Source organism: Ahaetulla prasina, chromosome 5 (genome assembly GCF_028640845.1).
Source record: "Ahaetulla prasina isolate Xishuangbanna chromosome 5, ASM2864084v1, whole genome shotgun sequence".
Classification (NCBI taxonomy): domain Eukaryota; kingdom Metazoa; phylum Chordata; class Lepidosauria; order Squamata; family Colubridae; genus Ahaetulla; species Ahaetulla prasina.
In genome coordinates this window covers 26,400,315-26,415,941 of record NC_080543.1, presented here as the reverse complement: position 1 = coordinate 26,415,941, position 15,627 = coordinate 26,400,315, and the positions used below count along the sequence as shown (strand labels likewise).

General features: G+C 37.3%; 1 protein-coding gene across 1 annotated transcript in view; it reads left to right on the top strand.

Annotated features, from left to right (window-relative positions):
• Positions 1–15,627, top strand: part of MIPEP (mitochondrial intermediate peptidase) — a 60,215-nt gene that overhangs the window by 1,518 nt on the left and 43,070 nt on the right. Inside the window, exons 2-8 of the mRNA XM_058185816.1 lie at positions 3,315–3,488; positions 4,995–5,083; positions 7,519–7,605; positions 9,458–9,521; positions 10,391–10,573; positions 13,561–13,717; positions 15,555–15,603. Coding sequence (XP_058041799.1) covers positions 3,315–3,488; positions 4,995–5,083; positions 7,519–7,605; positions 9,458–9,521; positions 10,391–10,573; positions 13,561–13,717; positions 15,555–15,603 — 803 coding nt within the window. The remainder of the gene's footprint in view (positions 1–3,314; positions 3,489–4,994; positions 5,084–7,518; positions 7,606–9,457; positions 9,522–10,390; positions 10,574–13,560; positions 13,718–15,554; positions 15,604–15,627) is intronic.

The following is a 15,627-nucleotide window of genomic DNA, read 5'->3' as shown; positions in this document are numbered from 1 at the left end:
ATTATTATTATTATTATTATTATTATTATTATTATTATTATTATTATTATTATTATTCATTAAACATGAAACTCAGTCAACTGAACATTCAAAAAGGCATCACAAATACCATTGATTGGTGCTGATGGTTGATACGGATTGCTGCCAGGGTCCCAGATATCAACCAAGTACCTTAAGATATATGATGTTCCAAGTAGCACAGTTTTTTGCAGTTTTGCTGGTGTTATTGCAGGAAGTTGCAATTTGTTGATGTATCTTATAAAATTCTTGGACATAGTACCAAGTGCCCCGATGACAACGGGTATCACTGTTACATGTTTCATCCACAGCCATGTAGTTTCGATGGCTAGGTTGCAATATTTCATGATCTTTTCCAGTTCTTTTTCTTCAACTCTGGCATCTCCTGGTACCGCGATGTCAATAAATTGTACGTTTTGGTTTTCCACAACTCTGATATCTGGCGCGTTGTGTTCCAAGTGAAGATCTGTCTGTATTCGAAAGTTGTTGTTGTTTTTGCTGTTGTTGTTATTACTACTACTACTATTACCACTATTTATTATATGCTGTATTAGAGAGCTGGAAGGGTTTACCATTATTATTTGGTTTGGTTTGTTGCACAGTCAGCCGGATGTTTAGACTGGATGTGGCATTTTTATCCATCTATTCTCAAGCATAGGCAGATATGATTTAATGGCTACTATTATTATGAAAGTTGGAGGTGCTGTGTTCAGAGAGTTGGAAAGGGGCATTTAATTATTATGAGCCATCCCATGGTCAGCCAGATGTTCAGATTGGATTTGGCATTTTTTTATGCCTTTCGACTCCTTTCCAAGGACAGGCAGATGTGCACGTTTGTCACTATTGGGTTTTTTTGTGCTTTTGAATCAGTATTGATTTCTCAATATTCTGAGAATGCTCAATACTCTTAATATTGATTCAACAGTTCTCTGAACTGTTACTGAACTGAACTGTTATCCATATACTGTGTGGTGGGTTGGGCTGAGAGAGAGTGACTGGCCCAAAGTTACCCACTGAGGCTTTCATATCTAAGACTAAGAACTCACAATTTCCTAGTTTTTAGGCCAGCACCTTTACTATTATACCAGGCTAGCTCTCTTTGGGACACATATTTTAAAACGATTGGAAACCCAATCTGTTGACAAGTGAAGAATGAAAGCTCTCCTGACATATAATCGTCTAAGACAATGATGGTTAACATTTTTGGCACCAAGTGCCAAAACTGGAACACATGTGCACACACCGGAGCACCGGAACCCAGGAGAGCAGCTGGTGATGGCGCGTGTGCCCACAGGTTCACCATCACGGTCCTAAAATGGACATGGTTTATAAAGTTCTTCCTAAGGTGCACTAGAATCTGCCTTTCTGGAATTTAAAACAGTCAATCCCAATCTGAATCTCATCACATTTGTGGGCTTTTAATTCTTGGCCTTAGTTATGTTAGGGGATTCTGGGAATTAAAAATCACACCTGGAGGCTGCCCAGGTTGCTCAAGGATGCTAAGGATCATTTTGTGGTGTTCTGGATAGAAGCTAGGTTGTGGTTCTCAGCATTGGGGAAAGCTAAATGCACGACAATATACTGTCACATTTTATTTTACAACTCTTCATATAATACCGCTTTCAAGTGGGCAGCGATTGCTACAGTAGTGCTTAAAAGTTTGTGAACCCTTTTGAAACCCTTTCTCCAGACAAGTCCTAAAACTAAATAAATAAATTAGGCCAATTAAACTAATTAGTCAAAAAGTTTATGCTTGTTCATTTATTTATTGAGGAAAAAGATCCAAAGTTACATATTTGTGAATGGCAAAAGTACATTTATCCGACACACATACTCATTTAAGGACATGCCTGAAAAATTGTGGGAAGAAGCGAGAAAAAAATGTTAATCATTTCTTTCACTTTCTCCAGAGTTCTCAGTTCAGCTCTTTGGAACATATGGGACAAAATATTTTCCCCTTAGTTACTGCTCAGTCGTTACTGCTGATTTTCTGCCCTTTGTTACTGTCCGCTATTCTCAACATCAACTTCAAGCTTAATGATTGGATATAGGACACACTAAAATCTAAATTAACCTATCACATTTTCCACTGCTGAGTTTTGGGAACCCAATTAGATGGTTAGCTTCATAGTACAGTACTGGTAGTCCTTGGTTAATGGCTGTTCTATTTAACGGCTGCTCAAACTTATTATAGCCCTGCAAAAAATAACTTTACAACTGATCCTTTAACTTATGACCATCATAGCTTTCACACAATCACATGTTCACCATTTGGGTGTATTGCAACCAGTGCACATTTAATTATGATGGTTGCAGTATCTCCATTTGTGGGCTTCATAACCAGCATCCAACAAGCAAAATTAATGGAGAAGCCAGCAGTAAGTCACAAGTTGTAATAATGTTGTGCTTAATGACTGTAGGTAATTCACTTAATGACCAGTAATTGGTAATTTATTGTTATTCATATAAATCAAATTACAGTTTCCAATGGTAGTTATTGATTCCAATTGATTAATTATTAACAACCTCTTGAATTTTCTAAGTAAACATCCAGATATAAAAGAGAATTTCTGGATAAAAAAAGAGAATTAAGAAGTTTTAAGAGACACCAAGTTTTGCAAAAAAGAAAAGAAAAGAAAAGAAAAAAATTGAGGTTGGGAGGAAAAGAATCCAGTACAAAAATGAATATATCTCAGTGGCTAAATATTGACAATAAATGGGGAAATTATCAAGGAATGGAATAGAAAGAAAAAGCCTAAGAAGTAGGATATCATGTTTGGACTGCAAAAAATATCAATGTATATAAATGTAGAATGTTATGTGAGAATGGGGGACAAACTTCTGATTTGCAGATTTCATTTTTAATTCCTATTTGTCGGTAAACATTCATTTACTATCAGCATAAGTCTATATTGGCTTAGATCTCAACACTCCAGACACGATAGAATATTATTCTGACCTTTTGATTGTGACTATGAGGACTGGTTTTGCTGGGAACGATTTATGTGAAGGTTATTGGAACACTCCAGATTAACAAACTCTAAATTTTCAGAATTAGATGCTGAAAAAGTAATTTAGGCTCCAAAGCAAAATTGATTGAGAACTTGGGAAAATGTGCAAAGGAGTTGCGCTTAATGTAATTATCCTTTTGATTCATACTGTATTACTGTAATTTACCTGGCAAAATTACATAGTCAATAGGATTTTGGTTCATCATATTCAGTTTCTAAAATTATTGTAGAATAGAATATTACACTTTTAAAAATATGTTGATAATGTTCTTTTCTATGGTTTAGGGTCTGTTTGGTGTACCAGAACTCAATTGTCCAGAAGGATTTCAAGAAGCTCAAAAAAACTCATTGCAAGAAGCAGAACGACTGGTCCAAAAAGCATGCCTTACACCTCCTGGGAAAGAGGTTGTAATGGTTTTTGATCAGCTCTCTGATGCTTTATGTAGAGTAGCAGATCTGGTAAGACAATATTACATCTTTGAAACTGTGTTTTGTTAATCTATTGATACTGGTATATTTCTAGGTTAATTTGAATTCTGTAACTTTCTGAAATGTAACATGAAATAATTATAAATTAGTGTACAAACCCATGCTTCTATGGAAGGTTTCATTCATTTTTTTCTATGTAATCAAATCACCTCAATGTAGTTTTTGCACAGTGGTCATTCACGTCTGTTTTCAGTCCAGTTTTGTTCAGCACCCATCTATTCTTGATCATCCTGATTTACCACACATAGTCATTAACTATCCCACTATATTTACTTACTTTAAACATACTTTTGTTTCTCTTGACATATCTTTCATACAGTAGAGCAGAGGTGTCAAACTCGCATCATCACGTGACATAACGTGACTTTTTTTACCTTTGCTAAACCGGATGTGGGTGTTGCCAGCGCATGACACATCTGGCCCGTGGGCCGTGAGTTTGACACCCCTGCAGTAGAGCAATCAGCAGACTGCTCTTCTACACAGTCTGAAACATTTGTTCTTTTAGCATACTGTTTTAGGGGCTAAGACAGCTGAGCTTGTCGATCGAAAGGTCGGCAGTTCGGCGGTTTGAATCCCTAGTGCTGCCGTGTAACGGGGTGAGCTCCCGTTATTAGTCCCAGCTTCTGCCAACCTAGCAGTTTCGAAAGCACGTAAAAATGCAAGTAGAAAAAATAGGGACCACCTTTGGTGGAAAGGTAACAGCTTTCCGTGCACCTTTGGCGTTGAGTCATGCCGGTCACATGACCATGGAGACGTCTTCGGACAGCGCTGGCTCTTCGGCTTTGAAACGGAGATGAGCACCGCCCCCTAGAGTTGGCAACGACTAGCACATAAATGCGAGGGGAACCTTTACCTTTACTCTCTGCTATCTTTTCATCACCATTACCAAGGAGACATACTAATGTAATATGTTCTTCTCTTCATTCCTTCTTAGTTCTGAATCATTCAGGGGGGTTTTCCTATCATTTCCCCACAAGTGCAAGGTTCACATTTTTGGGGTGAGTGGGTATCAACCTAGTAACAAGAAATGATTGATTGAGTTGTTGTCTGAATCTGATATTATGGGCTGAGAGAATAACTGGCCCCAGGTTACGTTTCATGCCTAAAGATTTCCCCCCCAGATTTTTTAAATACCGTAATAGATATGCATATGTTAGAACTTGTTATCTGTTGCATGTACATATTGTCAAACAGCCGCTTGACAGTATTTACGGTAGAACATTTACTGGTCTTGTATACAGTCTTGCCTTGAAACTGTCATGAACAATGAATCTACAAATTTTTTCTTCAACTATGTTACAGAAATATTAAGGTAAGGAATAATTTTAGTTGTAGCTCTTTGAAAACTCATATATGAACGTTTCAAATCATGTGCAATGTTTATTGCAATTAGCAATACTTTGGTGTTTTTGTTTTTACAAACAATGCAATATTTTCTCATCTTTTTGTGCTTTCATATTTTTTTTACTGTAACAGGCTGATTTTGTGAAAATAGCCCACCCTGATCCTGCTTTCAGAGATGCTGCTGAGGAAGCCTGCAGAAGCATTGGTACTATGGTAGAAAAGTATGCTTCATTCAATATTTTAAAATTTGTATCAACCGTCCACAATTATCTTCCAGATGTGTGAAACTTATCCTCCCCATGTTTCTAAGCAGCCTGGATATTATTTGAGAATACTTGGAACTGAGATCGGTGTACCTGAAAGGTGCTCAGATTGGGGAAAGCTGGTTTGTCTGGTTAATCTGTGCTGCAGTGATGGATAACTCGACAGCAGAAAATAGCACCTAACAACATTGGCTGAGTTTTAAAAAATGCTAAGCAGGGTCAAATCTACTTAATATTAGGATGGATAAACTTGTTAAGGAATTGCCAGCCAGATTGAAGGGGGGGGGGGTCAAGCAAGGATCTAACTTGGAGCCACTGTGCAGCCACAAATGGCATAAGTGTGACTTTCCCTGAAATATAAAGCCTTATCTGATCATTTCCCAGGGGAGGGCAAGCAGTCTGGTGAGATTCTTATAACATAGGTGATAAACAATAAAATTATAGCCTGAATCTATTCATGAATGGTTCAGATTGTTTGTGCCTGGCAATACAACTGGAAATAGTCTTATACAATTTCTTAATGAGTTCTATAATCATTGAGGTTGATTCAAAGTAGAATGTGTGCCTCTATTACTCACTAATCAATAGCAAGGTATTCTAATTTATTCCCATGAAGTAAAGTCTAGTCTACTAGGAAAAAAAAAATATTTCAAAAGAAAAGCCATAGTGAAATTATAGGTTTTTATAATGAATTATAAGAGCTAATATATGTTTCTTGAAACTATATTCAGTAATTGAAAAAAAGTTGAGTGGCTATAAAAGTGATGACTAACCTTTTCCAGACCTAGTGCCCAAAGCGCCTGAACCACCAAAATGCAATGCGTGTGCGGGCCTGCGTATGCGGCCCACCCCCCCATGCATGCATAAGCACCCCCCCCGCATGCAGTTCATCCCTGTGCATGTGTGGCAGAGACCCGGAGACCAGCTGGCCAGCAGGAGGAATGCGCGCATGCATGATGGAGCTGAGCTGGGGCGACGGCTCGCGTGCCCACAGACAGGGCGCTGCATGCCACTTCTGGGACACATGCCATAGGTTCGCCATCGCTGGACTATAAGGTTGCTTGTCAGATTAATCAGTTCTTATATTGTTCACACATAGTGATTGGCAACAAGTATGATTTGTTTTTTGCAATATGTGAAACAATCCATTATGCCCTAATCATACATGAACCAGACCTTTAAGTTGCATAAAACAAAGGTCTACCTTACCATTACATGTATACTGGTTTACTGAAATCCAACCCAGGGAGAGAAAGGAAGAGGGGAAAAAAAGTAAAGTAGTCTATTTCCCTTACATTCTGTGTTCTTGCCCCTGCTTCCCCAAAAGCCATACTTTTTCCTGCCTTAAAAAAAATGGAAAAATCAGAGAGAAAACACAGGAAGGCAGTAATTGAATAATTGGATGAAAATATCATGCGGATGTTCTGCAAAAAGTGAGTGTATAAAATATGGTAATTCCACATTAACATCCAAGATTGGAATCACTCTAGGATTATATTTCCTGTTGCCTTCTTCATCATTTTAATAAGTTGCTACATACAGGGGTGAAATGTAAAATTTGTTACTACTTGTTCTGTGAACCAGTAGTAACAGGTGTGGGGGGGTAATGTGACTGGGTGGGAGTGGCCAACTTTTTTTTTTTACTTTTAAAAGCATTTTTTCCACAACCTCTTCAGTTGAAGAGGTTGTAAAAAAATGCTTTTAAAAGCCTATGATGATCAGGCAACTCAGTTGGGATCGCCAGAGGAAAAAAAGCTTTTAAAGGGTTCTGACAATCCCAGCTGAGTTGCCTGATCGCCAGAACCTTTTAAAAGCATTTTTTTACAACCTCTTCGGCTGAAGAGGTTGTTTAAAAAATGCTTTTAAAAGGTTCTGCGATCAGGCAACTCAGCTGGGATCGCCAGAGGAGCCTTTTAAAAGCTTTTTTTTTTTTACAACTTCTTTGGCCGAAGAGGTTGTAGAAGAAATGCTTTTAAAGGGTTCTGACAATCCCACCTGAGCCGTGGGATCATCAGAGGCTTTTTTTTACTTTTTTTTACTTTTAAAAGCATTTTTTCGGCTGAAGAAAAAATGCTTTTTTTAAAAAAAAGCCTCTGATTATTTGCCGGGGGGGCAGGGATTTTTGCTACCGGTTCTCCGAATCACCTGCCGCCATCGCTACCGGATTGGGTGATCCAGTCTGAACCGGGAGCATTTCATCCCTGCTTACATACCTTGGAGAATGCTGGGGGGGGAAGTATTTGTGATGTAAATTGCTTTTGCTGTCTTCTTTCTGCTGGCTATGTCTGTGATAACTTTTTCTGAAGTTGAATGAGTTTATAAAGAAAGAAAATACAGAAACTAATAATACCTCATCGTAAATGTAATACTGACTATATTTTTTATATTTCTAGATTAAACACAAATGTAGATTTATGTCAAAGTCTGAGAAGATTGTTAATTGATAAAGATGTTATGGATTCTCTTGACCCTGAAACAAGGTACATTTTAATTGATACAGTAAGAATTTTCTTGTAATGTTCAAAGTGAATATGGAATACTATATTCCACTAGATCAGCACACGTTACTATAGAACATATTGTGAATTTGTTTCACGCTGTATAATATCTATGAATGCATTATTTATTCCAGTCTTGAAGCATTTTTACTAAACAATGGATATTTGCAAGTGCTATTATTTGCATTGATACCCCTATTATTTCCATTTTTCTCCTTTGATAGCCGTTCCTTTCTTCAACTGCATCATTTAATGTCATTTCAAAACCTACTTCCAATTCTGATTACAAAGAAACCTTTCAAAAATTTCATCTTGTTGATCATATTTGGCATTCTTGATTACTCTGGACTGCTTAAATTATTTTTGGTTTCTATTTTAGCTTAGTTCTGGTTTTTTTTTCCCGTTTTTTTTCTGGAGGCAGGATTGACATTTTGTTTTTGTATTCCTTTTCCTGTATGCTTCTTACCATAGTTGACTAAGGCTATACTCAACCTAGTATAAAAATTTGGCCAACAAGACAATGAAATAATGCACATATATGGCCATGTACATACCAGAGGTGAAATCCAGCAGGTTCTGACAGATTCTGGAGAACTGGTAACGGAAATTTTGAGCAGTTTGGAGAACCGGTAGTGGAAATTTTGAGTAGTTCGGAGAACCGGCAAATACCACCTCTGGCTGGCCCCAGAGTGGGATGGGAATGGAGATTTTGCAATATCCTTCCCCCAGGAGTGGAGGGAATGGGGATTTTGCAGTATCCTTTCCCTGGAGTGGGGTGGGAATGAAAATTTTGCAGTATCCTTCCTCTGCCACGCCCACCAAGCCACGCTAACAGAACCGGTAGTAAAAAAGTTTGGATTTCACCACTGGTATATACAGATCAAATGAAATAATATGTTTCGTTTGATCCACGAAGTATGGTTGCCTTAATTTTTGGCAGATTTAGTTTCTTTTTAATTGTTTAAAAAGTGGCTTGTGCTAGAGGTTATAACTGAATAGGATAAAACATGCAGCAGTCTTGATTTTGAAGAGGAGATCCTCTTCAAAATCAAGACTACTGTATATTTTATCCTATTCAGTTGCAACCTGTAGCATAAGCCACTTTTTAAACAATTAAAAAGAAACTAGATTCTGAGTGTAGATGGATGTGTCATACCTGCTTGCCACTTCTTAAAAAGTTACACCTTTTCCTGGGATCATCACGCAATCACAGGGAAAATGATTAATTTAAGTAAGAGCTGATAGATGGAAGGTGTGTGCTTATGTGTGCTTTGAATAATCTCTTCTCTTTTGAATTCAGATTACTTTATTGTCCTATTAACTAAGACGTATAAAGAAGCATATTCCATTATCTAAAAGATAGATACATATAAATGATTATTTGTTTCCAGCATCATCTGTCAGTCAATAAATTACAAACAATAATATTGTTGTGTTTAGTTATCTGGCATCTATTTGCAGTATTTCTCTAGTAACTATAATATTCCTGATAACTAAGGTTGCATGCTAACTTAAAACAAGCAATATTTACTTGCTGTGCTGTATTTCTAAATATATAGTCATAAAACTGAAGGGGCATGTCTTAATTTTAAATGAATTTCTATCAAATACAGCAATTAAATAATAGCACAAATTGTACACATCTTTGTTTTTCATATGATGCTATGAATAAAGAAACAAGTAGGCTGCAGTAGGTAGCTGCTTAACTTTCGTAAGCTTTGTTGAACTGAATAATTTTTGTACCTGCATGACTTAAATTCCCTTCTTAGTATTTGATTTGTAACATTTGGTTTATTTTTTAACATTTTCTGACAATGGAATTTTATTCTTTTAGGCGAGTGGCAGAGCTTTTCATGTTTGATTTTGAGATCAGTGGTATTCATTTGAATGAAGAACAGGTATTTATTATTTACAAAAATTGAAGTAGGCAGTCATTTTGATGCCACATATTCCTTAACTAGGTGGCTTGCAATAATGAAAAAACAGCCAATTAAAAACAATTGTTACGTTGTATATCTTCATACTGCCATCAACTCCATTTGCAGTGTTTCATATCACTCATACTTCTAGAATAAATTTTAAATTTGAATAGAGTGGGGACAATCCTGACTTTATTTATTGGTTTATTTTATTTAGTAAATTTATTTGCTGCCCATCTCACCACAAGTTAACTCTGGATAGGTTACAACATGGGAGGCAAGCAGTTCCAGAGTGACAGTGTTGCCACCAAGAAAATTTTCCTCATTTTTGACCAATTTCTATTTGGTATGCATTTTGCGTGGAGTACAGCGGTCCTGAAAATCATGAGGACCCAAGCCATAAAGGGCTCTATAGGTAATAACCATCACTCTGAATTAGACCTGATACCCATTATCAGCTGCCTCAGTTCTCGTAACACATGTGTTACACCTCAAGCATTTGCTGGAAACCAGTTGGATCCATAAGTTGTCTAGTGTAGATACGCTAAATATTATGCTTTCTGAGCTTGGTTGTTTTCTTGCATTACCAAACTAGGCAATGTCATCAGTGCTGGAAAGGAATGGGTTTTAATCTCATTTTATGTACTAGTGGCTTGCCCTGTCAATGTTGATGGTTCCTTGATTAGGCTATTGTTTACAAATTGGCCCTCAACCGGCACATAGTATTAATTGCTGGTGAAATTTATGGATGCTACTATTTTCAGTGTTTTCTGTAAGTATTTTAATATATTTACATATTATGAAATGTATGAAAAAATATCTATTTTATGTTTTTCCCTTATTTACAGCGCAGGGATGCAGTAAATCTTAATGTCAAGATTTTGGATTTATGTAATGAATTTCTCCTGGGGTCTCATCTTCCAAACAAGATTGAGAAGCATGTGTTACCAGAACACATTCGCCATAACTTTGCAGTTGAAGGCAGTTTTGCCCAAATCAGTTGTCTCAGTGCAGAAAGTCCAGATGATTTGGTATGTATGCATAAAATATAGCCCAATATGGTTTGCATAATTGTTTAGCAATACACATGAATAGCTTTATAAATGGTCATCTTTACAGTGTACCATTTTAAAAGGAGCAAAATAAATCATCCAAGTAGTAGAACCAGGACAGGAGTATTTTCTGTAACTTGAAGTGAGGCATATTCAGATTATTATAAATTGTTTTTAAATTTACATCTGCTACAGTGTATAAAGTGGACGGGATGGCGGGTTAAATTGTTACGATTAAAAAAGGACAAAAGATGCTGCTAATTCTCCTTCATTTTATTATAATATTCTCTACATATTGGGGCACTTGTGGAAGCATCAGTAGTAAGTAGAAGGAAAATTCAAATTTCAATCTCCAGAGGTGAAGCCAACAGAAAACATTTAACTACACAATTTCTAACTAGAAGACTTCTTTTTGTGGGATCCTTGGTGCTCTTTGAGCTTGGTTGTTTTCTTGCAGGCATTTCATTACCAAACTAGACAATAGTTTGCTCTCATTTTATATACTAGTGGCTTAACTCTGTCAGTGTTGGTAGGTTTCTTGATTAGGCTTTTGTTTACCAATCAGCCATCAACAGGCACATTGAGATCAACTATATCTACACACCATTCAAAAGAGACAACCCAAAAGCTAAAAAGGAAATAAAAAGACCAAAACCAGCAATCAACATCCAGATGAGAGATTAACACCAAGATTTAACACTAGCAATAATCAAGTAAATAATATCCCAATCAAGGAACTACCAGCTCAGAAAAATAAGCTAACAGTAAGCAACATCCTAATCAAGAACTCAGAGCTCCCAGGTTTCTTCTTATGTTAACAGAGTGTACCCTGGTGAGCTAGAGGATGCTTAATATGGAAATACGTTGAAGGACAAAGGAAGCAAGGAAGAGAAAAGAATCAATTGTAAACAAAGAAGTCCTGTATTTTCTTTTCCGATCAAAAATTGAGACCTCTGCCTTGTTTCTGATAGAAAGCGGTCAAAGATGCTTATGTCTGGGGCTGCCAACCTTAATAACCAAAGCACCCATTCAGTAGTGAGGCAAAGGAGGCAAGAATCAAAATGCCCCTTAGCATGATGCCATTATTTCCCAGATGGGCATGTGATTTGAGAAACTCCATTACAACCAGTGGTGGGCTGCTGCCGGTTCAGACCAGTTTGGGTGAACTGGTAGTTGCAACCTGCCGTCCTATTTAGCCTTATTTTTTAAGCTCTGTGCATGTGTGAAAGCCGAGTGTGTAAGCAACGCGCATGCGCAGGTCGTCAAATTTTTGGTGCTGGGTGAACAGGTTGTTAATTCATGTGCCGCCCACCTCTGATTACAACTAGAAACACTCCTGTAGAATAAATGGGTGTAGGAATTTGGTCTGGTAGGGGTATTGTTAATTTACAAGAATGAACTAGAATGTACAGGAAAGCCGAATGATAGGTTTCTTTCATCACCTGCCTCCAAGGAAAAGGAGAACCTTTCAGAATTAAGGGACCAAGCAGAGAAACACAACATTATTTATATTGCAGAAGAGGTCAACTCTGGTGTACTTTTTCTGGCTTTTGGTATTTTTTTGGTGGTGCTAAAGAAAAATGAAGATTGGAGCGCTATTCTGAACCTCAGGCATAGGAATAAAATAGAGTCATCGGGCATTAAAATTTTAGGATTCATGCATTAAACTCAATTATGAAAGCCTTCCTACTGGTTCTGAGAATTTGATTGAGGCTTAATTATACAACACAGCAGAGTCTTCCAGCATCAGAAGTTCTTCTGGTTTGTAAATTGGAGCAATCATTTGCCGTTCAGAGCATTCCCTTTCAGGCCTTGCGTTAGATGTGGCTGAAGGGAAAATGATTTCTCAGGGGGACAGGAAGCTTAACCTTGTCTTGTAGGAAGAAAAGGGGGTGTTAACTCTTTCCAGCTCTTTTCTCTTGGCTATATCTTCTGACAACCTGTGAGAGAGGTCAGGCTGCCCCGAAAATTGCTAGCACCTGTGCAGCACCCTTCTTTTTAAGCCTTCTCACCAATTCACTTATCAGCACAGCCAAGCTGACTATAAAAGCTGTGATACACATGAGGGAAGGAAAGGGTATGTTGGTGGAAGTAAAGCAACCAGAAAGAGATGGAGTTTTCTAGCAGCACTTGCAAGAGTTGGAGTAGCAGGAGTAGCAGCAGCAGTGGGGAAGAGTGGAGAATAGTAAGGAACAGTAGGTGGTGAGTTCTTAAGTGTGTTGTTTAAGGACTTGTATTATTAACTCTTTTGGTGTCTTGAAGCCACCAAATCAAACTATGCAGTGGTATAGTTTAAAACACCCCGTGACACAGCCGAATAGGTACTTTGTAATAAATACAAAAAAAGGAATAAAAATACAAGATACATACATAAAAATAGTCTTATTTGTTATATGTAACAATATTGATCAGTCTTTTCATTGTGATAATGAGCTATCACAAGAGGGAGAACAGATGGGCATTGCACCTGAAATCTGATAATTGAGGTCAACAAATTGAGGGCATAGTTGTAAACTCTTTATTTTTTGGAGTTACTCTAATATAGAAGCCCTTTTATACAGGCAGATGATAGTTTAACTGTCAGTAATTTAGTGTTAAATTTATGTTTTTACCGACAAAGAAATAAAGGGAAACTAGTATAGATCTATTTCAAGCTATTTAGCGCTCATCAGCTAGCCATACCCTTCTGGGATTTGAACCCAGGCTACTTGCATATTAGGTAGATGTATTAACCTCTAAGCCACAGGTTCTCCTCCCTTTGTCAGGTATACCAGGGGAAAGATTTTTTGTCAGGGCAAGCTGGTCTACCCAATTATGGGATGGAAGCAGTATGCTGTCTTCCATAAATGGGTAGAACAGGTTGACCTGACAAAAAACACTTGTCAGTGTTTTGTTATCATTTATTTTGGTTTTAATTATGCTTGTGTCTATGTGTATCCATTGCTTTTATTGTTGTTTAATACTAGGTACGTGAAGTCGCCTACAAAGTTTTTCTATACCCGAATGGTCAGCAACTGCAATGTTTAGATGAACTGCTTGCCAGTAGAAATACTCTGGCCCAGTTAGTTGGCTATGATACATTTGCTCATCGAGCCCTTCAGGGAACAATGGCCCAGACCCCAGGTAAATGCATCTTTGCACTGAAAGAGAATGAAGAGATGGGAGCCAGTGCTAGCTATGCAAACTACTGCATGGAATTAGGACCGACTTTTTGCTAGCAATATAATGACTACTTTTTGTAATCGTCTAAAAGTTTATGGGATTTTATTTTTTTTAAAAAATAACTTTTTGCTAGAGTAGATTGCCACCTCGGCATACTATGATCAACATTGTAAATTAATTTGATCTTTAAGAAACAAATTCCAAATAACCAAATGTCAATAAAATCTTTAAATGGAAGCACTGTTATTGTTTTATACTTTGTTATTAATATTTTTGCATTGATTATTGATACATATTAAATTTGCTGTTTTTGTGTGTATAGGTTCAGGGAATAGTCTAGTTTAAGGCTGAAGTTTCCATGTTTTGGTTTAAATACTAATACAGGTAGTCCATGTTTAACAACCACAATTGGCACTGGCATCTCTATCCCTAAGCAAAACAGATGCTAATTCTACCTCCTTACTTTCCAGCTCAAAACTGAGAAGATTAAACAGTTTCACATTTTTGTTTTTTGTTTGTTTTCTAACTGCTCTCCCACCTTTGGAATGCTCATCTTGAAGCTGGGATAATTAAGGAATTAATGTTTATATATTACATTCATTGGAGAGAAAGGGATTACAAGAGAATAATCATATACACAAGGGAAAGACGTATCAAAAGTAATTGACTGAGACCAGCAGTCATGAGCACACACTGCACAAATAGTGCAGTTCTCCCCCCTTCACAAAATGGTCTGTTTGTGTAATATGCTAGCAACTGCCAGAACATTGCTTTTGTTGCATATTATCTATAGTGTGCCTGCTTCTCATAATTCTTTTCTCTCCAAACTTTCTGCAAGGGACAATAAAAAGAAAAACAACATATCAAGCAGAGTACATAAACTGATTATAAATGACTATCATGTAACACAGTGGTGGGTTTCAAAATTTTTTACTACCAGTTCTGTGGGTGTGTCTTGGTGGGCGTAGCAAGGATAGAATACTATAAAATCTCCATTCCCTCCCCAATCCAGGGGTAGGATACTGTAAAATCTCCATTCCGTCCTCAATCCAGGGTAAAGATACTGTAAAATCCCCATTTCCTCCCCAATCCAGGGGAAGGATACAGTAAAATCTCCATTTTCTCCCCACTCCAGGGGAAGGGTACTGCAAAATCCCCATTTCCCAATCAGCTGGGATTTGGGAGGCAGGGAATAAATGGGGGCGGGGCCAGTCAGAATTTTTACTACCGGTTCTCTGAACTACTCAAAATTTCAGCTACCGGTTCTCCAGAACTGGTCAGAAACTGCTGAAACCCACCTCTGATGTGACAGGATTGACACCTTTTCTCCCCTAGAAGTCAGGGTTTAAGCTTCCTGTTTCATGGAAAAACCCTCTTCCCTTCAGCCATGTCTGATGCTAGGCTAAAAGGCAACAGTACCCTTGTAACTTCAAACAATAACTGAATAAGGTAGCTGGCAAACAACAACTACCATAACCAGGTTTTCATCTTATATGCAGTCTTAAACATCACTGTTTATTAAATGGTGCCCATTTTATTTGTGTCCATCTCCACAGGGCTCAAAATAACCTTTGTTATCTTCAGAGATTTGGATTTATATACCAATATATTTTCAGTTTTAGTATTGTTTATAGCAATTTTGAGTACTGAAATACTGATTACTAATATATTCAGCCTTTTTCAGTGTGATTTTAATTCAGTTTTTAATTATAGGCAGTTTAGTAAATATGTTTATTTTATATAAAGCCTAAAGTTGTGTTATTATTTCTCAAAAGTTTCTTATATTTCTTTTTTTTAGAGACAGTAATGCAGTTTCTGACAAAGCTTTCGGATAAATTATCCAGCCGGTGAGTCCTTTTTTCAAATTTAAT